Below are 26206 nucleotides of genomic sequence, written 5' to 3'. Positions count from 1 at the left end.
GGGGGGGAGTCAGCTAATCAACAGCAACCACAATTAACTGTCGGGATCTTTGGCTACCCTAATTGAATAGTTGGACTTGACTGTCACACTTATAACACTTTTTTTCGGCAACGGAACGCGAACCTTCGGAACCACAGTCAGGCACACTATCACCAGACCATCTCATGTCAGTATATAACTGCCAAAATCCAATTAACATAAAAAGTTGTTAAACTATTATTGCATTGTGTTGATAAAGAGTTACTGAAAATAAAACACGGATATTACACACGGTTATGGTAATGTAGCCGTTGTTTTTGAAAAGAAACTTTGGAAGTAAGAAATACAATTTAGGCAAAAATACTTAATTGTAATCATCATATAAAATTGATAAAGATCTTTACAAAGTCAAAACTTTATATGTTTGTATATTTCTTCCCTCTATGAGAACAACAACAACAACAAAAAAAAACACAGAAAATCTTTATGACAAAACCTTTTTATTTGGGACAGTTGTTATCCCTAGACAGTCCCTAAAGATGGGCCTGTAAAGTATTGACATTTATTTCACATTTATACATACACCCACTGACGATAATATTGAAATTTCTATGCTGTACAGAAACACTGATGGCGACACATTTATTAAAAATGCAGTATATTACCTTTAACTGAAGAAATCACTCCGACACATAACAATGCTATTTAAACCCTACGCGGCCCTATATAATTACTTGAATTTGCACGATTGAGTTTCAGTTAATGAATGTGTACGAATCAACTTCACTGTTATTTTTTCAACATTTCTTGCCTTCTCTAGCAAAAGTAATTTTTTTCTAAATATTCATTCTAACCCCATACTTTCACACTTGTGTTATTCTAGCACATTAGCACATACTCAATTTATATTCGTCCGAGTATGTTCAGGTCGTTTGAAATGTTATTCAGATTTTAACGTTTTCTTCGTTTTTCTAATTCAGTGAAATACGTCATTTAAAATCAATGGCTTACAATATCGATTCGGCAGTGAAGTAAAAACTAATTCATTTCTACTAACAATCAATTCGGTTCCTTACTTGAATTATTATTAAAAAAACAAACTAAAATATAAATTTTACACTAGTCGAAGCCACGATAAAACTAAGCAAAACATTTTTTTAGAAAAAAAAATAATGAATTTCATGACCTCCGTGTTCTGTAGCAAAATGTTAGCACACACGAGGCTTTCGATAGATGAACAAAGTCATCCATCGATAACTTGGTTGATTCGGAGTAGTAACGTAATGAACAATGCACCGGATAAATAAAAAAATAATGAATTACTATACTACGTTGATGGTTTTAGACTAAGATGATGCTATCATTATGGGACCTGCACACGATTTGTACCTTTAGTTGAAAAATAAAGAGAAAAGAACTTCGAAGAAAATTCCAGTTGAAAATGTCCATATCGTATAGACATTCTAAATATAACGTCTGCTCTGTATACCTCGTTTTCGCCATGGTTAGCTAGAACTTAATGATCTAAACAAGAAAAGTCTTTATGCACATCGACCTATTAATTAGAAGAAAAACTTGCTATTATTATTATGATGTTTTTTGTTTTTTTTAATGTTCAATATACAATTGGGACAAAAATGCGTATACACTTCTTCACAAACACTGAGCTATACAGTTACCACATGTCATATACTAGATTATTGGCTGTTTAAAATCAAGTCATAGCCACGCTTGACTGGTCTTTTATGTACAGGGCGAGGCAAAGATCGCTATACAGTTTTTTCCTTCAGAACATACTTCATTTTCTACCTATTACTTTCATACAAATAATAATTAGATTGGTTTTAATTGGTTTCGTAATATTTTCTTTAGAAACCTCCGATAACGTGTAGTACCAACTGTATAGTAACTTTTACCCCACCCTGTATTATTTATATATACATATATATATTTATATATCGGTTGTTATAGTTTTTATTACTTTTTGAAAACTAAGTTGACACTGATTTCGTGAATTAAATCTGTTGCATCAACCCTACGAAACTTGATTCAGAACAAATTCGTTTCAAAGGTGAAATTTTCCGAAACTTTACTCAATAGATTGGTTACTATCAGGATTTAGTCTGATGTTTGATGTGTAAACACTTATCAGAAATTTAATTTCTTTTAAAATATGGGCCAAAAAACATGCGAGGTTTACTCTACAAAATATAAAACATGGATTGAACTAATTATTAAAAAACAACAACATTTACTATAGTTTTTCTGGTAACTGACATCTTTTAAAAATTTATTTCAAGGTTTTCTGAGGAAAAACATTAATATTAATTTTTTCTACTTCCATATTTATATAGAAATCTATATGTGTGTGTATATATATAGAAAAAATCAAATTATTCTTTTCCTCGAAAAAGTAAAAATCTAGGTGAAGTCAATTACGAGAAAAGAGCATAATTTTGTGTAAATTTTAGGTGTATTAAAAACCAGTCTCAACGTAAGTGACAAATTTTTCAGCATCAACAAGACTTAAAATTAATAATAATTTCAGTTTAGGTATCGAAATCTTGAATTTATGTATACCGTGATGTAAATTTTAATTTTGCAACATTTACGTAAATCGTGTTTATTGCGTTAAACTCACACTAAAAGTAAGTTGAATTAAAAAAAAAACAGAATGATGAAAACTTTGAAAATGAAGAATAATATCCAACCTAGTAAGAAGTAAAAAATTACTGAAAAAGATCAAACTTTTAAAACTCGGTTAAGTTTTTGATTGTGAATATCATAAACATCAGACATAAATTAACATTCAAATCAGAATAATTTTCACACTGTCTTAATCTTGTAAGATTTGCAAGAAAAACATTTCCATTTATATTACGATATAGAGAAAAAAAACCTAGCCTTTCTGTCCCAAGAGACCAAAAAAGATGAAAAATGGAAACGAAGCCTATATCTTACATAAAAGTCCAATCTGTATAGACGTTTTGAAATCTTCGCTTTATTCTAATTGCTGTATGATGTCCAAATCATTTGGACATTGATAATTTTCTTAGAATGTCCAACGTCCACACAAACTGACATTAAAAACTGTCCAAAAATGTAAGATGAAAATCTTGATTCATTTGTGAAAGTTCCAAGATATTTCCATAATTCTTAGTTTCCAGCTTTTTTAAACTTAACTTTGCAAGAATACGACTTTTCAAATTAGTTTGATTATGTTCCATAAAAACATTTAATTTTCAAAATTGTTAAGAAACTCTTTTAACGATACTTATCAGTTTCTCTACTTATACATTTTACTAACAGTCATTTACTATTTTAATATCTTCACACAACTTCACAGAATGAACGGCTATTTTAATCGTCTCTTTACTGTTCATTTTTGACTTTTCACATCTGAACTCATATGCCGAATGTGCCACTTTCCAAGTATAAAAACCGGATTTTTGCGTCCATTTTCTACTGTCTTGGTGCATTTTACCCGCCAAAAAATTGTATCAATGCAACCAGAACAGAAACCAACTGGGATGAATTCATTTTCCAAACACGTTCGATCGCAAATTCCGAATCAATATTAAGCTCTAATCGTGGATGAATGTTGAAGATAAGGTTTTCTAATTAGTGTTCCTTGAGCAAATCTCAAGGGAACATATATCTTCTTTTCTAGTATTATCATCATTATCTTCTTCAACATGAGATTCCGAAAGTTAAAAAAGGAACAAATAAACAAACAAGCAAAGAATGAAAACAACGGTAGGTAATTAAGGAATCAAAAGCTCGGTCAAATAATCCTCAGTTTTTGGATATGGCACAAAAAAAAGAGTTTTTCTCTTGTTATTCTTCTGTTCTGATGTAGACCTCGAACGAAAGTTTGGTGCACGTGACTGTGTTTTTTGTCTATGTGTATATGGAATTATGTTCATCCCAAACAGGAACAAAAACACAGACCACAGTGAACAGGAGCAAAACGTCTGTACACGCATGTATAGATGTGGATACAGAAGACTTGGGAGTCTGGCTTGACTTTCCAAGTGCACCCACTAAAGACGGTGGTGTTCGCTTGCTCCCTGCAAAATCAGAACAGCAAGAAAAAGAATAAATTATTTTGACACAAATAAACAACACAGATATAAAAAATGTTCTTAGAAATAATAAATAAGTAACGCAATTACCTGACAATACCATACTCATTATTATAAATTATCTTGTTTTAAATCAGGTTCCAATATCAATGTGCAATTCCGTACTCCTTCAGGGAACAAAATGTACTTGATAAAAAAATATTCATAAATAGGGTACTTATAAACGTAATCCACAATATTTCGTTTATGAAAATCTTTTTTTTAACAAATGATATTCCTACAAAAAATACCCTTCAATTATCCCGTAAGATCTGCGCAAATTATTATCAATACATACAATAGTTTTACATTTGTTAGTAATAAAACGTTCAAATGGGGGGGGGGGATCGTCTACAAACCCATTCAAGCTTTATTTCTAAATCTACAAAAATCATCATTCCCAAGATAGTACTTTCAAGTGTTCTCAAGAAAATATTACATTAGTGTGTGCTCTACAGATGTCAAGAAAATATTACATTAGTGTGTGCTCTACAGATGTCAAGAAAATATTACATTAGTGTGTGTGTGCTCTACAGATGTCATACGATTATTAGGAAACTTGTGATAGGATAACAGGAAAAAGATATCGCCTCGGTGATGACTCGCACTTTTCAAAACAAAACCAGACAACGAAAACTGAATAAGAAAATATCACGTGCAAAAAGATTCTCTTGCCTATTTGTTTCTCCTCTACATAGAGAATAAACAACAACAAATAAAGTATTTCATTTTGCCCTCAACAAAGCTTTACCTCATCCGTTCCACAAAAAAGGGGGAACTGAAATAAAAGTCGCTGTAAAAGCTATATTTCCTCAAACAACATCTCCAGGAGTTCTTTCGTAGTATCTCTAATATTAACAGTACTGCCAAGACATTGATAAAACAAATCAGATTTAAAATATCTACATATTGTTACATAATTTTAATGCGAACAACGTGGAATCCTCATTAGTAGTATTAGTGAGGTCGTTAAATTGTGTTATTAACATTAAACTGTGATGAATTTTTTTATGTCATCATCCGTTACACAACTAACGAAAAATATATGTCATCATCCGTTACACAACTAACGAAAAATATTAAATGGATATTACTGGAAAACGAAAAATTCCCTTGAATTGCACCAATAGAAGGTACATGAAAGCTTTGCAAATGGAAGCACAAGATTCCTATTCTGATATATTAACAGCATTGGTTCCTCCAAAAAAACAGTGAATATTAAATATCCATATAATTCATGAATGTTATAGGGTAGAAACAATTTAATTTGCAATGACTGATGTACTTCTGTTCAGATTTTAAAGAATTATGAAATAAATTTAATATTTACAAATAAAAACAGCTCATAATTATAACAATATCGCGATGTTGAGAAATTTGAAGCCACAGAAAGTACTTCGTTTCACGTTATAAGTATTGATTGCTACTAAAATAGTATTTAAAAAAACAAAAGGTAGCATTATATGAACAGCTAGCATGGGAAGTACAACCAACTTATTACGTATTCAGTACTTAATACTTAACAGACATTAAAGTTAATGCATATCTACCCTTTGAAAGCCAACTCTGCCTGACCACCATGCACCCCCCCCCCATCCCTGCTATCCCCCCCATCCATTATCACCACCACCATTACCACACATTCAGCATGCAAGAAGGAAGATTGGTTTGTCATACATTTCATCCGTATTGGATCTGGTGGACACCAGGCTCGTACAGGCTGGCTGTAGCCAACCCTTCCGACATCCCTGCTGGCTGGTTGAAAACATGCCTCTGAGAGTGGGCCTGAAGGAAAGAAAACAGCCCTCAACTGTAGAAGGTGACATGACCCCCTTCTGTTTCACAGTCCTAAACTACAGTACAATCACCGTTTCATATCTACCAGCTATACATAATAAATTAAAAGCTAAAAAACGCCTCATTACTAATATAAAAAAAATCGTACTTAACAAATTATCAATAAATGAAGATCATGCATGAGTCAAAAAGTCCCGGCAGGCAGAGCAGATTCAACCATGCGATAAAACGAAACAAAAAATATGCAAAATAATATTCAGATTCATCGCTCTCAGCTTGACTCAAAATTGACATACAGTATTCCAAAACATCTACACTGCTGAAGAATTGTATTATATATATTCAAGACTGAGCCGTATAAATTTGTATTGATTATATTCTCCGATTTTAATTGTATTAAATTTACACGAGTTACGTCGTCAAAACTACTTCGTACAAAATACAGTGATAGCATCCACAATAGTAAATCGCAAAAAATATTGAATCGTAAAAATAAATAAAAAGACTGGATGAAGAATATTTCAAGATTAAATTGTATGAAAAAAACTTGGAATATATTCTCAAATTAAAATCGTTCTTAATATTATATGTGATATAAACTCAAATTTGATTCGCATAGAAAGTACACGGAAAATATATATACTCTCAAGATTGATCTGAATAAACACACACGTGGAATATGTCCTTAAAATGAAATGACATAAAAATTCATGTACTGTAACCTAAAGAGAGAGAGCAGTAAATAAAATTCACATTAGATTTCCAAATTAAAAAAGTCTAAAATACATAAGTATGTATGTATACATTTAGATAGGGTAAACAAAAATAAAAGGCACAACTGTACAAATATAAATGACTTATATCCCTACAAATCTCATTGAATTATATTTCATAAGCTAAACTTTGTCCCTCATATCTGTAATTACACGAACTATTTTTCTGTGCTAACCTAAGAACTCGAGCTTACTTGTACACACTGGCGATCTTTTGCCTAGAATATAAACAATAACCATGGTCTTGTAAGCCATATGATCTCAATATTCTGATAATGTACTTTGAAACAGTGTATGTTGAAATAAGACACTTTAATTATACCTATCTAAGAATTCTATTTAGGATAAATCAATTGAAATACACACAAAAGTTAATTTTACCCGAAATCAGGTAAGGATCGAATTCTAAACTTGCAATAATAAATATGTAATTATCGACCTAATGATGTGTAATAAAGATGGTTCTAAAATTAATAAGATGTAATAATAAAATGCATAGTATTATATTACCAATTAAAAGCATCATCATATAATTATGAAAGTTATAACGTTTTACCCAGTATATAATGGATTCTTGTTAATTAAGCTTGAGATGTGACCACCATGGGGATCGAACCACAATTTGTAGTAATTTGAGCTCACAACCTTAGCGTGCGCCAACGGAGAGGTCACAAAACATGTATTTACAGGAGTGTTTGTTTTTTAAGCCCAAAGACACACTACGGGCTATCTGTATTCTACTAACTGCGGATATCGAACTCCGAATTTTAGCGTACAAGCCCTCAGACTTACTGCTTACCGGGGGGCATGGGGGAGTGTCAGATTCACTTTAGAAAATGTTCAGCTGTAATCCCTTCAAATTTTATTTACATCAAAACTTTATAACTCAGTCTTAATATTTACCTACTGTTTAAATATACTCTTGATTTGTAAGTGTTGTGTCAAAAACAAAAAATCATATTGCTGTTAGTAATCTGTCGATAATGTCGTCACACTTATTTAGTTGTAAATTTTATGTGGATATGCTATTGGTTGAACAAACTCTCAGTAAACAACCAAAATGCTACATCGGTATTATATTCGATAACCCGAAAAAGTGAGAGCGAAAATTTTCAGTACGTCAGCTAATACAGTAAAAAAACAACAACAACAAAAAGACAAAGTAATTTGATAAAAAAAAAGGACAGTCATTTTCACTGGCGGTGTGTCAATTTTCTGCCCAGTCAGCAGGAGACTTTCTATATCAGGATAAAACCGGATTAAGCTTTACTAATGATGGGGAAAAGTGGCACTAGAAGGAGGAATGTTTTGCACTGGGGGCGCTGAGTTTGGTTAGTTTTGTCACCCAAAATGTCTCAAATAAGCTCCAACCTACCGCTTGTGGGCGGTTCCCCCCCCCTTCCAGACTCCCAATTTATCTAGATTGATTTGGTTCTTCTACAGAAAGTAAAGATTAGAAAGTAGGGATCAACATAAGAAAGCTCTTACACAAGATTTAGAAAGAAAAACTAACAACACGTAATAGAACTTAGATTATAAGGCTGTTCTTTTCTTTCTGTTTTAGTTCTGTCATTTGTATCGTAGATCTGGTCACTGCGGACTGTCTTGTTACCATGCTATAAACTATCTTCCTACTATTACACGGGTTAGCTTTTAAAGAACCCACTTAAGATTTCTTCCCAAAAAACTTTGGAACGCAAGTTTTTAGTTGCAAGTAATAGAAGCGTATTCTTTCAATCAAAAACATTCACGCCAGTTTAATTTTTTTTTACTGATAACAGCCATCGAGAACTTAAAAATAACTAAAAAAATACTACCTACAACCTTTTACACTAGTATTTGTTTCTATCGAAAGAAATAAAATTTCACTATGAGGTGTAAATTTATTAATTGCATAACGGCTACTTTTTAAAAATTAACTGAAAGCATTATTCTTGGTGCAAGAGAAGATAAAATAGTAAATATTACATTAGATGTTTGTTTAGACTTTTTTGCGCAAAGCGACACGAACACATATCTGCGCATAGTCGACTCTAATTTCGTTGTTTGTTTGATTTAGCGCAGTTACTTGAACCCATCTGCGCTAGCTGTCCCAAATTTTGAAGTGAATGATTAAAGAAAAGGCATCTAGTCAACAGTACCACTGCTAACTGTTGACCAAGTATTGTTTTACCAAATAATGGGATATGACTGCTATTCTTATGCTTCAAAGTACAGAGGGCATTTTAGCGGCAATAAAACGCGAACCATGAATCTTCATATTCCGGGCACGCTAACCACTAACCTACGGCCAGCTACATATATTAAAGGAAAATCAAGTTTTAAATTCATTTCATTATAAACAGCTATATGGATTATTACGTTATATAAAATATCCACACAAAAAACAATAAAAAACGTATTTGAAAACTGTAGTATTTAAGCCAGTATTGTATGTCACGTTCTGTCATTTTTTACAAATATTTGTAGATATGCTGTATTAGTTTTCAGTTTCTCAAATGAGACCACCATTTTGTTGAACAAGATATTTCTAGAACCAATTTGAACATCAGATAGTATAACACTGCCACATCATCTACAAGTGAAACATCTAATCTCCTTATATGATGTTTTTGTATAACCAAAAGAAGAAGAAAAACAGTAAACATATGAAAAGATTTAAGAAGTCTGAAATCGTTTTCCATTTTTTGACAAGTTTTTTTTTGTTAAACCTTTCGTTACTGCAGCAGTTTTGATTCCCTATGTGGAAAATTTTTGGGTAATTTTGTTATAATGTTGTGGTTTTTGCTACATAGTTTTAAAACCACTAAAATACGTTGTTTATAATGCACGGTAACATGCTTTGTTTTGAGACGTCATATTCATACATCTTTTAGTATCAATCAAAAATCACTTTTTCCACAGTTACCTAATTTATTCATCGTGATATATGTTCGTGCAGTACACAGGTTAGAAACATCACTTTCGCCACAGTTTACCTAATTTATTCGTCGTGATATATGTTCGTGCAGTACACAGGTTACAAAAATTTTTGTAACCTGTGTACTACACGAACATATATCACGACGAATAAGTTAGGTAAACTGTGGCGAAAGTGATTTTTGTAACCTGTGTACTACACGAACATATATCACGACGAATAAGTTGCATAAACTGTGGCGAAAGTGATTTTTGTAACCTGTGTACTGCACGAACATATATCACGACGAATAAATTAGGTAAACTGTGGCGAAAGTGATCACTTTCGCCACAGTTTACCTAACTTATTCATCGTGATATATGTTCGTGCAGTACACAGGTTATAAAAATCACTTTCGCCACAGTTTACGTAATTTATAAGCATCCAGCATTCAAACCGTATTTGGGATAAATCTTTGTGTTTCTCCGACATTCGCTGCTTTCATCCTGTCTTCTTTTTCTGTTTAAAGTTTATCATGGCCAATAAGTGATATACGGCTGCAATGAATGTCAGAAAAAGACTCACATCTTCTATGAAAGCACGTTGTCCTGCTTAAGGTATATATTAGTCATATGACTTTACCATTTAATCTACAAAACACATTCTATAATCACACACACACAAACTCGGGATTCCTCTGGGATGCATTATGTGCGTAGCCAAAGCAAGTACATCTGTTTAGGGATATACTTAAAGAAGGTTAGCATATGTCGACGTTTCTACGGCACAATGCACACATAAATATATATATATATATATATATCACGAAGTAGACTCTATGAATGCACAATGCAGCGAAAGGATCAACTAGCTATCTTGAAACGAAAACAAAACTGACGTAACTTCCTGTCGGAATTACCTACCTACAAACATCACTACGTCAACATTATCCTGGCAACATGTCAATAGGATAGGACGTAAATAGCAATACGTACATCACAGACGTAAGATTCACTGTGATATCTGTATGACGTGAAGTCATAAATTCAAACAGAGGGCACTGTTCTCACCTGTGGTTGGACATTGGCTCCCATTGACGAGACGGACTGGTAGGAGTCACCACCGTTCATGCTCATGTTATACATTCCGTCACTAGGTGGCACTGGTCCAGGCGGTGGAGGCGGACTGATCATCTGTCCCTGGCTTGATGGTACCATACCGTATGCAGCAGCACCACCACCACTTACTGCTGTTACAAACAAAATACCTATGTTACAACTATGTATTACACAACCATGAATTAAGTCACAAATATTTTAGGAACAAACTTGTTCAGTCTTGTTTATAACGGTATTTTAAGACATTAGAAAAGGTGCTAAGTGTTTATTATATATTAACTACTAAAATTTTTGTTAACATTTTAATGTGTGATTTCATAGACTATTAACACTTTTTACTTCTGCGATAATCAGCTTATACTTTGTAGCCCAGTGTGAACACATCAAAATCTAATGTACAAACTGCCATCTATAGGATTTTGTGTTCATTATTCAAAACATCAGCTGGTGTGCTTAAACTCTGAAGTTCTAAGTATAAATAGGTCTGACGGCTGATTGTCTGTTTGTTTGTTTTTTATTTCGCGCAAAGCTAAACGAGGGCTATGTGCGCTAGCCGTCCCTAATTTAGCAGTGAAAGACTAGACGGAAGGTAGCTAGTCATCACCGCCAACTCTTGGGCTACTCTTTTACCAACGAATAGTGGGATTGACCGTCACATTATACCGCTCCCACGGCTGAAAGGAGTAATGGAGATCCAAAATTTCAAATTCACTTGGCGGTGCTGTGGAAGGGGCCATACATATATATGTCAAAGACAATGAATTAAGAGTTAAAAGTACTGCGAAAAGTCTCGTGTATTTTTTACATTCAAGATGTATTTTTTTAAAAACCTTTAAAACTTGCTCGAAACGTTCTATCATACGAGAGTTCATATATATATATATAGTTAAAAAGAAAAGAAAAAAAACGTTTCCGAGTTTCTCATCTGTAACAATTCTCGTTGATCATCGTATTTGTCTGCTTCTGTCTATTTTAGAAATAAAAAGACGTTACAATATTACTGAAGCCATTCTGGGGCTGTCGCTAAGCCCCTTTACGGACGACGATATAATTTGCGTAGTTCATTATCTTTTAATTTTTGTAATCCTCCAAAGTATCGGATGGGCGATCATGTAAGAAATCGACAGTCATTAAGGACTCTAATGTAACCTAATCATTATTAAAAAAAAAGAATTATCAAGTTAAATAGCAGTTTGTTCCAAGCAGCCTATAATGGAAAGTCGGAAAGTTATACATTTAGTTTATACACATTTTGTGTTCATTTGTGTGTATAAAATACTTCTCACGAAAAGCATATCACAATGTCTTAGTTTTGAAGCCCTTGTATTTCTGTTTTTCGGGATTCTATCACAATAGCACTCTTCTAAAAAAACAATCGTTGTTCAAAACTGTCGTAATTATAGATCGTGAATGTTTGTTTGTTAGGCTGTTAAGCACAAAGCTACACAATGTATATATCTGTGCTATACCTACCAGGGGTATCGAAATCCGATTTTTAGCTTTATAAGCCCTCAGACTTACTTCTGAGCTATAAGGGAGGGGAAACTCATAAAGTTAAGCAACTATTCCTAGGATACTCTGGCAGAACAGGCATTGTTTAACACTGGAATGTATACATCAATACAATTGCATATGTGTAAGTATAATGATAAATCTGTCATATTGAGATTTAATATAAATGTAAAGTTAGTGACGAATTTATCATTTTCTTATTAATCCAAAAACTATAATGTACAACATAAGAAACGTGAAACAAATATGATCAACGAAATTGGGAAAAACAACAACAACTTACAATAATGTTATATAGTTTCTTCGCAAAACTGTTTCAGTTTTTCTTATTTCTGACCCGACGCCTGTTTGATCAGTTAAAAGGATTGCTCCATCCTTTTAACCTTCTTTTTTTTAACCTCTCTCCTTCCACTCGCCCCTCTATATTTCTTTCATTGGAGAGAAGCCATCAACAAATGAAATGGGTATGAAAGTGAGTTTGTACGGACCCAGACAGATTCAATCCCAAGGGAAACGGAAAACCGAGCAATTTTTGGAAGCTTGCAAGTGAAGAAAGAAGAGTGATGACATTAAAAAGAGTGGGAGGGAGAAGCATTGTACAACTGGTGTGTGTGTGTGTATAGGAAGAAGTGACTCGATGTCTCAATACATCATGTCAAAACTAGAATGATACAGTAAGAAACAGGACAAACGGTTTGAGAGTCAGTGTCAGTAAGTTTGACGTATTGATGTTATTTCATTTCGAAATTTCTGAGCAAAATGAAATATTACGCTAAGCTTGCAGGCCTTTTCGGAAATAAAGCTGGGACAGTTCCAGTCAAGAAGGCAAAATGATGTTAGTACAACAAAGGAAATTTCCTCGAATACTTATTACGTTATGGAACGAACAATGCTATCGTAATATGTCCATGCTCTGACGGTAGCAGCGTTGTTATAGTATAATAATCACTTAGTTCTGAGAAACAGCAATAAAATTAAACTTCAAAGACAGCTCTGAGATACACGACAAGTTAAAAAGAAAACGATGGATGGAAAAACATATATATACGGATACTTTCAATAACATCAATGGCTAAATCGTGAAACTGCGTACAGCATGGACTACGCCTTGAAACTGTTTCGCATAGAATACACCATGAAACTACGTAGCATAAAATACACCATGAAACAGCATATAGCATAGAATACACTATGAAACTGCATATAGCATATAATACACTATGAAACTGCATATTGCATTGACTATGCCAAGCAACTACGTAGCATAGATTACACCACGAAACTGCGTACAGCATGGACTGCATGACAAAACAGTGTATACATGCGTGTAATATCATTTATTTCTTCACTGTTAACTATCACACCAAGTTCAACTTCAGAAACGAGAAAAACATTTGATAATACTAATAAAAAACAACAACAAAACGTTGTTTATATGAAACAGAAACAGAAGTACGAACATAGTCAAGTGGCACAAATTTATTAGTGTAACCATACCGTGTTAGGCATTAAGAACAGTTAAATTAACGTAACGCAGTGATCAAATGTTTACTACTAGTTGTCGAATAACTGGAAAACAACGTTTCTGCTACAGTTACGACTTCCATTAAAATTTGGCTTGCTTTTAGATCTATTATACATACTCGTAGTTTTAAGACGAAGGGAATTTCTTTTATAACTGTGAACGAAGAGTAGAAACTTTCCTATACTACATTAGTTTTATATATGTGTGTGTGTGTGTGTGTTACATGTATCTGTAAATCAATAACAGCCCTGTACTACAGTAGTTTTATATATGTGTGTGTGTTACATGCATATGTAAATCAATAACAGTCCTGTACTACAGTAGTTTTATATATATGTGTGTTACATGTATATGTAAATCAATAACAGCCCTGTACTACAGTAGTTTTATGTGTGTATGTTACATGCATATGTAAATCAATAACAGTCCTGTACTACAGTAGTTTTATGTATGTTACATGTATATGTAAATCAATAATAGTCCTGTACTACAGTAGTTTTATATGAGTGTGTTACATGTATATGTAAATCAATAACAGTAGTTTTATGTGTGTGTGTGTTACATGTATATATAAATCAATAACAGTAGTAGCCTTTTTATCTTAAATGAAGAAATGTTTCCTGTTTTCAAGATAATCCTAGAACAGTTCACCTAATAAATTTGGAGTCCATTCTCTTAATTGTTCTATAATTAGTATGCTCATGACAAGTAGAAAATAGATAAGCAGGAAGATGATAATCCATTGACAGAGAACTGATTTGGCGGGTTATATATTATAAACTACGAAGAATTTGTTTGTTTTTCGAATTTTGCACAAAGCTACTCGAGGGATATCTGCGCCAGCTATCTTTATCAGAGAAGTGATAGACTTAGAACAGGGCGACTACTCAACATCATCAACAGTCAACACTTGGGCTACTCTTTAACCAACGAAATATGGGATTGGCCGTCACATGGTAATGTCCCCACGGCTGAAAGGGCGAGCATATTCGGTGACGGGATTTAAACTCGCAACCCTCAGACTGCGAGTCGAGAGCTCTAACCACCAGAAACTAGAGACAACCCGTCCACAGCACGTGTGCTATAATCCAACTGAGCTAAACGTTTAGCCCTTAGATTCTGGTATTAAAGTACTTTTTAAAAGCTCAAACTACCAAGTGTATCAGCCACCCCTGAAATGATAGAAAATTGCTTACTACCCTACTTTATTTTCAATGAGAGGCTTACATGAACTGTTACCAGTTTGGTAATTTTCTAACAGTTTCAAAGAACTTTCCAAACTAATAAACAAACAATTAGATAGAAATACTGAACACAAGCCCTCTTTCATTCGCGGCCATGGAAAGGAGATATCAAAATTACAGAATTCTCAATATATATATCTGTTAACGCAGTTTAATTCATGCTATCAATGGTAATTTTTTACGGGATAGCCTTTAGTCTTTAAGGTTGAAACAGTACGTTTTCTTTGACGCTGAATGGGTCCCTGTGTTAGAGCCAAGATGTCTTAAGTGCTATGATTTTTAAATGGCTGATATGAACTGAACCGAAATGGCAATAAAACACAGCAGAGGTTGTTTCAAGTTTAATTAAGACTGAGCTTCTTGTTTCGTTATGCTGTCTTGAGCTCAAACTGCAAAAAAAAAGAGGTAACAAAGATTCTTAAAAAAAGATGAAACGGCTGCCTAAAACGTTGTGGTAAAACACCATGAATTATTTTTGCATAATACCCAGCAAATGAAATAAATATATCCGATAACCTGAGTGCAAATAAAATGTGACTTTTCCTTCACATGAAGTAAGTTCCACTATTAAAATATAACCGATCCTTTATTTGCTTCTAATGAAAGTCCTCCATCACAAGGTGAATGAATGATCTTTTCCTCACATCTGATAAAGTAAAGTTTAGCAGCACAGAAAGACAAATTACCATTTCTTCACTTCTAACAAAGTAGTCCACAGTCAAATGGTGAGTGATCTTTTCCTCACATTGCCTTAAATAAGGTCCACTGAAATCCAGTCCATCTTCTAAGTGTGTGTGTGGATTTTGTTTTATTGTTTGCCAAGATAGATGTGAGAAAGAATAAGCTCTTTGTGTCATATGTACAATTAAATAATTCCAAAACGTAAAAAGCAAAGGAAAACAATTAAATGAACAACAGTTACCAGTTAACTTGCATTATTGTTTCTTCTCTGATCATGGACGAACAAAAAAGCTTTAGATGCAACAAGGAATTCCGAGAGTTTGGATGAGGTGACAGCTCAACCAGAAAATATTTACTCTTAAACAACTCAGTCACGAATGTGTTGTTGTAAAAGAAATTTCAAGAGTATACATACGTTTACTTTTAAACAGCTCAACCAAGAAGGTTTAGTGTTAGCAGAAAATTTCGAGGGTATAGATACATTTACATTTAAACAGCTCAACCAAGAAGGTTTAGTGTTAGCAGAAAATTTCGAGGGTATAGATACATTTACATTTAAACAGCTCAACCAGGAAGGTTTAGTTTTAGCAGAAAATCTCAAGGGCATAGATACATTTACATCTAAATAGCTCAACCAGGAAGGTTTAGTTTTAGTAAAAAATTCACGGGTGTAGATGCATTTACGTTTAAACAGCTCGAACAGGCAGATTTTATTGTCAAAAGGGAATCTCATTGGTATAAATACATTTACATCTAAATAGCTCAACCAGGAAGGTTTAGTTACTGCACTCCAAAAATTCTTAACTAGGTACCAATTCATTATGTTTTGAAAAAAAAAGTCATGAATAGAAATAAGCAGAAGAGGAGGAAAAACACGAATCCGTGACTTCCCATCAGTCTGGATTTAGATTGATTTGAACCTAGCACACTATGTAGTTATTGTGTTTATGATTCTTCAACTAGTCTTGTGTGTGAATATTACAAGTTTAAATTTCGAAAAGTCTGCACGAATATTTATTTGTTTGATTATCCATCGCCATACGCTTTTAAATTATTTACCAGTTAGTCAATTCATGTCAGTTTATCAGTTAAATTCATCTCTCTCTCTGTGCATGGATATATATGAATCTTTTTAAGAAATATAAACTATTATTAAACTCGATAAGAACAACTAATTTCCTAGTCTATGATGGATAACGAATAAATTAAGCACTAGGTTACGAAAAAAAAATAGCAACAACAATAACAGAACACGTATAACACCGAGTTACCAGTTGCAAAATGGGATATTGTCTTGATTTTAAGAGGTATCTGCTAAATTATTACGTATAAGGCAGTAGGTATACATCGTTTATCAAATTTAACCTGTGCGGTAGGTATACGTCATTTATCTGATATAACCTCTATTGTCTAGCCTGGAAAACTTCATAAACAGAGACAGAGAAAACAAAAGGAAAGAGAAAGAAATACCTTCTTCAACCAGTGGTGATCAGGAGATGATCAAACAACTTAAAATACAGTTATCACGTTTTTCTTTGTTTTTTTTTTTACGTTTACGAAATAATATATATTATTTCGCCAAGCATATTGCGGGTATGTCACGTTTCTAGAATATTAAAATTGCCGTGTAAGTGAAAAGTGGAGCTAAGCGTGGCCCAGTGGTTATAGTGTGACGATTCCATGGTTCGCATCCCGCTGTCGCAAAAAGAAAAAAAAATCGTACTCCGCAACTTGGATCTTTGGTTGCATTAAGAGAGTGAAGATCAAATTTCATTATTCGATATGACAAGAATAACCCAAAAGCTTGACAGTGTTAACTAGCCTATCACTTCACATTTAGAGACGGCTAGCGCAGATAGTCCTGGAGTTGCTCTATTAAAAATCAAACACAAACAAATAAAATGTGATGCTTGACGTTTATCTGAGAACATAAGTACACTCAAATACACCGTGGATGTTTTAGCATGTTTAGTTTAAAGAAGATTATTATTATAGAAAGATATTAGTAATCTTTTCATCATAACTATCTAACAAGCCAAGTTTCAGGTTTAAACTAAAATAGAATTATTCCATTAAAAAAATAGAAAGAAATAATTTAAATTACGACATTTTAAGTTTTAAAATCACGCACTAAATATATTTCATAAAACTAAAATTGATACGTGAATACATTTCGCCGTTATATCTGGTGTAAAAGTGGTGGCACATAAACTTAAATCAAGAAGTCGAAATTATCTTGTAACTTCTGAGAGTTTTGAACGTATATCGCCCAATATATATGATGATATACGTATTTAACTTGAAGTACGTTATTCAATATTTTCAGTACTTATTGGATATCTATGGACTAATATATGCGCTATAATAAAATTTAATGATAGTTAGCTATAAATGGCAGTAAAAAATTAAAAGTTTTTTTTTTATAAAGAATATTTGCAGTTATTTTATCTGACGGTTCAAACGGATGACGTTTCATAAAAATTTGCTAGAAGTTCCATCAATCTTGTTTTTATATTTGGTGACGTACACGGGATTCCTTACACGACATCACACACGCTTCGTAAATATAGAAATGATTATTACACCACGTCAGCTTTAAGCCTAATTCACAGCCTAGTTACACTGATTACTTCCGCACAAGTCACGGACAGGCACCACTATCGTGGTTTTATACGACAGATATTATTACACGAACCCTGCTAATTCTTGGCGATCCGGATTAGTTCAGGTTTGGCGTTTCTTGAAGATGAGGATTTCGTAAATCTTCTAAGCAATGATTCCCCCCCCTCCCTTAATGTGTATACTCTCTACCTGATTTATTTTTCCGTCACGAATTAAGGTCTTACTTACAAACATTTAAAGATTTAAAGTCAGCAGCCTGTTTAGTAAACACTAAAAATCTAATAAATGTATATTTAAATTATAATAACAACAAAACCAACCTACTGAAACTTTTAACCTAATGGAGTTTGCACTATTTCAAGATATTAAAGTACGCAAGTTTCCAGCGTATAATCCAGCTTACTTTTCCAATTTAACTGATTTTAAAGAGGCTGAGAACGTTATATTAAAACGATTTTGGAGCCACGCCGTGTCGTTACAGTCTATGTAACCTACAGCGTACTTTCTACCGCAAAAAACTTCATCGTACGGCTGCCATGTCCACAGCACACCACTTCTTCCCGCTTGTGTCATAATATATCTAGTGTACGTAGAGAACGTTTTATCAGTGACCGTTTCAACAGTCTGATCACACAAAAATCCATAGGGCTATGTCCAAACACTTTACCGACATGTCTTCGTATGAAATAGCACTAACATCTGTTTCATTCTCCAGCTGTTTGAGGTATGAGATGGTTGAATAAGAGGAATGACTATAAGTTTTATCTTGGTGAACTCCTGTTGACCTCATTTCCAGACGGTGACCCTTCTTGATTATGTTGTGTTCTGTTGTCTGGGATACGCAGACGGCTTTTGCCACTAACTTTTGTGCTCATGGATTCTCATCTGCTAGAAGATACTGGACTTCGTTTACCACGGCTGGGATATGACTTTTCGCAAGTCTCTTTCTTAATGGTCTTGCTTCTCCAAATTGATCCAAATTCCTCTGTTTTTAAATGTCATTAAGTACAAGGGATATCCACTATTTTAGAAATTATAAATCCCCAAACTGAACACATCTTTATAATATAAGTGTAAGAATATTTTGCGTCGGAAAGGAATCAATTTTTGGTGGCATAATACTGCTTACGCAATGTCAAACAATATTGAAATGTAGTTCTTAACGCTGTTAGAAGAATAAACTTATAGAAAAACCTACATGTGTCTAACCGTATGTACAATCCAACATTTACTCGATGAATGGCATTATTATAATTCTAACTTCTGTTAGTGCTCTTTTGTTTGTTTATTTGTAGTTAAGCACAAAGCTACACAAAGGGCTATCTGTGCTGTGCCCACGACTGGTATCGAAATCAGGTTTCTAGCGTTATAAGCCTTCAGACTTACCGCTGGGCTACTGGGGGCCTTCTGTTAGCGTCCCAATGTTTAAGTATGTTTGGTTGCTCTGATTATCATATTTATTTTTCTCAGACATCGTAAAAGTGATTCCTCTCTAATGCTGAAAACGGTTTCACAAAGTTTGTCCGTCTGTAAATAGTACATAAGTAGTTTAAAACTAACCATATTGATTAACTGTTAAGCTTACGGGTATTCACACTTTTTTTTTAAATTTTGTTAAATTTAAAACAGCGCAAAATACTATTACTCCCCCCCCCCCTCCTTAAAGAAAACTTTCAATTCTTTTTCTACCGCTGTTTATCCGACTCGAAGAGTTATATATACACACACCCAAAGTTACATACTTAAGGACGGCCTAAGAATGCAGCCACTACTTTTAAAAACAATCCATCCATCATTTTAACTTTTTAAATATTGGAGCCTAGAGATATTTTCTAACCAAGCGCCGACATTTCATCTCCTATTTAAATGATCTGATACTCTGACGATCATTTATCCTTTCAGAAGGTCCATAAGGTTTTCGTCCATTGTTTTGTTTGATTCTACGCATGGGTCGTGTATTCAGAGATGTATGTGTGTGGCTAGAATTCGTGAAGATGTTACACCCCTTTTTTTGAAGGATCCAGATATTACATATTTTCTTCCGCCCCCAAACAGTCACGACGTGAGCATTCTGTGCATGAAGCAGTTAATAATGGGGTTTCTGTAAGGTGAAGAAACCAGGCTTGTCCACACCACCAAGGATGTAATCATATTAGCGTAAATCACTGTACTTTGTATTTAGCATGACCGGCAAGATGAAGGTGTTTTACGCTAAATCGGTAAGAAATTAGTAGGGTGGGTGGGTAAGCATAATGTAAAAACTGCAAACCCTAATGTGTCATTCTCAAAAGAAATTGGCAGATTTCAGGACTTTGTATTACAGAATGAAATAATAATAAAGTGAAAATAAACGACTTTATTTTTTGTTCTGACAATTTTTGTATCCTAAATAATTTTTCATTGTTGAACTTAAACAAAAATACAATCACATATAATATAATACTGACCACGAAACAACGCAGAAGTTCCATGATTTACCATGAACAGACTTCGTGTGTTTGTCATGGTACCGATTTGTTTTGTTTTTAACTAACTTATGTGTACTGTAAACTTTAGTATGATCATCACTGGCTTTTGGGATGTATTATGAAATGGAACTTCAAAGTAACACACTTGATATTGTACAAATCTTGGATGTACATATTTATACAGAGTGTGAAGAAGCGTTCCGATTTTATTCGAAACTCCAGTGAAGCAGCGGTGTGTCTTCGGACCTACAACGCTAAAAATCGGTTTTCGATAACCCGTGGTGGGCAGAGCACAGATAGCCCATTGTGTAGCTTTGTGCTTAATTACAACAAACTTAATTCGTGAATTTAATCTTTCTATATACATGTATCACAAGTTTTGTTTGTTTATGGTAAACCTACTAAGGTTGTCTGCCGCCGTCCCAAATTTTGAGCTGCTGACCAGAGAGAAAGCAATTACCTGATAGCATCCACCGCCAAATCTCGGGCTACTCTTTTCCCCAACGAATAATGGGATTGACCATAACATTATAACGCCCACACGGCTGAAAAGACGAACATACTTGGCGCCGGGTTTCGATTGCATTACTGAAAAAAATCTTCCACATTTATTTGTCCTTTCTGTGTGTTTGTATTACGAATAAGAGAAGATTTATCAATGGAGCGAATTTTCACTCTTTATATATTCGAATCTAAAGCCTCCCAGTGGCACAGCGGTATGTCTGCGGACTTACAACGCTAGAATCCAGGTTTCGATACCCGTGGTGGGCAGAGCACACATAGCCCATTGTGTAGCTTTGTGCTTAATTACAAACAAACAAACAAGCAATCGAATCTAAAAAATTCATGTTAACGAAAAAAAAAGTTTATATTTGAATTTATATAATTTCTTTTTTTAACTCTGAGATAGAATAAATCTCCTACAAATTGTGTGACTTTCATTGAAATACTTATATGATCGTTTTCTTAGTTTACTTATTCGTTTCCAAAGTACCTGTCAATTCGTTACGCTATATACCAAAACATTTGGTTGGCTGAATTGACTCATCTGTACCAGAGAATAATTAAAGTTTCCAAAGTACCTGTCAATTCCTGTCTTACGCTATATACCAAAACATTTGGTTGGCTGAATTAATTCATCTGTACCAGAGAATAATTAAAGTCTCCAAAGTACCTGTCAATTCGCTACGCTATATACCAAAATATTTGGTTGGCTGAATTGAATTCATCTGTACCAGAGAATAATTAAAGTTTCCAATGTACCTGTCAATTCGTTATGCTATATACCAAAACATTTGGTTGGCTGAATTGACTCATCTATACCAGAGAATAGTTAAAGTCTTCCAAAGTACCTGTCAATTCGTTACACTATATACCAAACATTTGGTTGGTTGAATTGACTCGTCTGTACCAGAGAATAATTAAAGTTTCCAAAGTACCTGTCAATTCGTTACGCTATATGCCAAAACATTTGGTTGGCTGAATTGACTCATCTGTACCAGAGAATAATTAAAGAATTATTTCTCTTCCGTTCATCTCACTAAGTGCAATTACACAGCCATCCTTTGGGAATCTGTGACGGTTTGATAAACGACTTTATATAATATGGAAACCAGAGATGCCAGAACGAGTGGAAAACTGCCGAGACCTAAATAGAACGGTTTTAGTATATCGTTACAAAACATTTTCGATTTTCTTATAGAAACAGGTATAACAAACTATTTGATATGGATTTAGCAATAAGAGCACCCTAAAGGTGAGTTTTTTAGATCAATAATAATATTTTATAATTTAAGTAAACACCCAATGTACTTCAGCCATACCCTCGTGCCGATTACGAGGTCTTGTAAAATGGTAAGAGTTTTTTCTTCTTCTTTTTCGAAATAACTAAAGATAATACAACTACAGCAAATACCAATAAAATTTACAGTAAACCAAAGATTAAACCTTTCCAACTTTCAGAACTGGTTGCCTGACTAACATAACTTATTTAATCAGTAGTTAGACAACGTCAGAACCATGTAATCATTTCTTTTAATGCTTCCTCTCCACTTCAACAAAACTAGGAAATTAACGTCATAACGATTCTTTTGTTTGGTCCCGATATAAAAGCTGGAGATTATACAGTTTTAATCAATATAATTACAGGTTTATCCTTGTGGAAGAACATTTATGCTTTGGAGCACCTGCCACAATCCTCACGAACGTTAAAAAAAAAACAACTTCTGGGTTACATGACATGAAATTCTGCACATTAACATACAAACATTTTTTTATGGTTCTCTTAATAAAAATGATGTAAAACTGTAAAGTGAACACTGAGTTTGCCATCGCTGTTAGATATTCAGCTGTTCAAACGATATCGAGGTTTATGGAAATATCAAAATTGGCCAATATCTAAAAAGGCTTTATAAAGATATATTATAAACGTTGAAGTTACGTAATATAAAACAGAAAATTTTTAAACTGTAATTTAAGATATTACGCTTTCTAAGCACAAACAATACAAATTTTTACCGAGACTTAAATAATCTTTATCTTAAAAGATTACTTATTTTAGAAGTTTTGCGCAAAGCTTCACGAGGGATATCTTCACATAGCTACCCTAATTTTAAAGTGATATACTACAGTGAAGACAGTTGTAGACAACACCTATACAGCCAATTTATGGGCTACTCTTGTCTGCCCGAATAGTGGGATTTGACTATCACTCTTATAGAGTACCAACGGCCTACAAATGCGGAGTGCGTTTTTGCGACAACTGAATGTGAACCATGGCCTCTGGGATTCATAGTCCGGGCACGCTAATTATCAGGCCACGCCTGGCTGAGATCTGTATAAAAAGTTTAGAAAATTAGAACTATTGCAATGGGCACAGGAAGACGCTGTATTGTGACAACTGAATACATTCACGTGTAGGTAAGTTAAGTGAATGTAAATTGTTTGTTTGTTTTGTATTTGACGCAAAGCTACACGAGGGGGCTGTCTGCGCTAGCCGTACCTTTTTAGTAGTGTAAGATTAGAAAAGCATGTTCATATACTATCATTATTAACAGTCTGCTCACCTTGTCCATAAACCCTGATGTATACTGAGGAGTTACATCTGAATTATAACGACCAGAACTGTATTATGGTGATCAGAACTGTATCAAATTAGCATGAATAATTGATTTTGAGGACTTTAAGCTGATATTTAGAAACATAAAATGACAAAAAATGCACATTTTGATTATTGTAAGTAAGCTTTTTTAACGTGTTAAAACATGCTTGCTTATTGAGAAAAATGGGTAAACAAATAAATGTGCAATGAAAAGGTGAATATTACTATTTTTAACCAAAACTCGAAAACGTCTACAGAATTACTTTACTTCCATAAACAAGGACAGGTAGTGAGAATGTAACTGCCTACCGGCTTTCTTGGCCGCGTACATATTGGCTTCCTCCTGTGCCTTTCCTATGTTCTTCTTGTAACGTATCCGCTTGTTACCAAACCAATTAGAAATCTAACAAAAAATACAAACAAAATCTCATAACGATACGAAAAATGTGAATCAAACTATTAACGCTTTTTACATTAGAGATTTTTATTTATCAACTAACTTTAGGCACATAAAAAGTCAATTCTTTGAATGTTTAAAAACAAAATAACTAGAAGTTATCCAAAACAACAACAACAAAGTTTGAATCCAAATACATAGAAAAGATAATAATAATCCACGTTTTCCCACAGATTACAATTGCTTAAAACTCAGTACAATGAAAGTTTAGAGGGTAAGACATGAAACAAATTTTTTCTGAAAGAGTCAAAATACACAAGTAAAACGTACGGGCTTAATATGTGAAATAACAAACTTTTGTACAGTTTAACATGAAACTTTGTTACCAGAGCATGCGGCATTCTTCATTAATTACAGACCAAAATATTAGTTTGTTTGTTTTAATTTCACGCAAAGCTACACGAGGGCTATCTGTGCTAACCATCCCTAATTTAACAGTGTAAGACTAGAGGGAAGGCAGCTAGTCATCACCACCCACCGCCAACTCTTGGGCTACTCTTTTACCAACGAATAGTGGGATTAACCGTCACATTATTACGACCCCACGGCTGAAAGGGCGAGCATGTTTGGTGTGACGGGAATTCTACTTTTCTTTTCTCTCTTTATTTGTTCTCTATCGTGATTTTTCTTTAAACAGATGTCATTGTCGCATATATTTTTAATATAATAACAGATAAAAATAGCAAAATTTGTATCTGCTGAAGCTGTCTAGTATACTGGATCTCTACATGACTGTCGATAGTCGGTTTTAAGAAATTCTTTACACAGATGTCATTGTCGCATATATTTTTAATATAATAATAGATAAAAGTAGCAAAATTTGTATCTGCAAAAGCTGTCTACGATGCTGGATCTCTACATGATTATCGATAGTCGGTTTTAAGAAATTCTGCGTATATAAAATCTAAGGTGTCATTATAGTAGTAACATATGATAGCAGCTCTCGCCTCGGGACATCATAACCAATTCATGCTGTGGTCCTTTGAAATTAGGATACGGTTCCAATATTTTACACCGCCAGATGTGATTGAAAATATCCAATAAATTTCATTATCCGTATACTTTGCGGACCCTAATAAGGTTTCCTTTTACACTACTTTTGGTTCGCGTCTAAATCATACTGTTTGGAGGAGAATTAGTTGTAATTCCCAAGTCCCAGGTAACGTCACCAATATCTAAGTATTAATATTTGACTGACTTTTTGTTTCCGTTAGCAACACAAAAGTAGAAAACTTAAAACTCCAAATAAACTCACTGATATACTGAATCATGTAAGAGTTTACCTGAGACATAGTAATCCCACACTTTCTAGCTAGTTCCTCTTTGGCCTCTTCACTGGGATATGGATTACTCAGGTGTGAATAAAAATATTCGTTCAGGATCTCTGTGGCTTGTTTACTAAAATTTCGTCTTTTTCTCCTGCCAAAAAAATAAATGAAATTGTAAACAAACAGGTCATTAAAAAAAAGTTCAATATTATTACTATTTGCGTATAGAACGCCCAACAATCACATTTCACACTGCTCCTTAATTTTCACGGAATAATGATGATCATATAGCAGTGATGTAGAGAGACTCCAACTATGCCAAATATAACACTCAGTATCACATATGACCTCATCAGGCGACCGCAGTTGCAAATTAATATACATAAACAACCTAGATGAGAACATGTCAGTTTTGCAGCATAACCATTTGCTTCACACAAGACTTACAGCATATTGTAAGTACATCACTCAAAACAGTTAAGTTTTCTATATTACAGCAATAATAAGTTACCACTAATGTTACTTCTAGGTTGTCAAAAAAGTAATGTCGCGTTTTGGAACACTTTCATTAACCACCCCCAAAAAAACGTACATCACGTATAATAGTTAAACGAACCGCTTAAACGTCTCGTTAGTGTA

At 33.8% G+C, this 26206-nt stretch overlaps 1 protein-coding gene across 3 annotated transcripts in view; it reads right to left on the bottom strand.

The window, feature by feature from the left end:
* Positions 1-468: 468 nt before the first annotated feature.
* LOC106468114 (pre-B-cell leukemia transcription factor 1-like) overlaps positions 469-26206 on the bottom strand; it is a 214829-nt gene continuing 189091 nt past the window's right edge. The window contains exons 5-9 of one of the 3 annotated variants that reach the window (XM_022397031.1): positions 25583-25718; positions 24152-24245; positions 10643-10818; positions 5781-5888; positions 469-4049 (exon numbers count right to left, since the gene is read on the bottom strand). In XM_022397031.1, coding sequence (XP_022252739.1) covers positions 5784-5888; positions 10643-10818; positions 24152-24245; positions 25583-25718 — 511 coding nt within the window. In that variant the 3' untranslated portion in view covers positions 469-4049; positions 5781-5783. Of the gene's footprint in view, positions 4050-5780; positions 5889-10642; positions 10822-24151; positions 24246-25582; positions 25719-26206 lie in introns of all 3 variants that reach the window. The other 2 variants (XM_022397024.1, XM_013928529.2) reach the window with 2 other exon arrangements.

The sequence above is a fragment of the Limulus polyphemus genome, unplaced genomic scaffold, assembly GCF_000517525.1.
Source record: "Limulus polyphemus unplaced genomic scaffold, Limulus_polyphemus-2.1.2 Scaffold85, whole genome shotgun sequence".
Lineage (NCBI taxonomy): Eukaryota > Metazoa > Arthropoda > Merostomata > Xiphosura > Limulidae > Limulus > Limulus polyphemus.
This window is presented reverse-complemented; position numbering and strand designations above follow the sequence as displayed.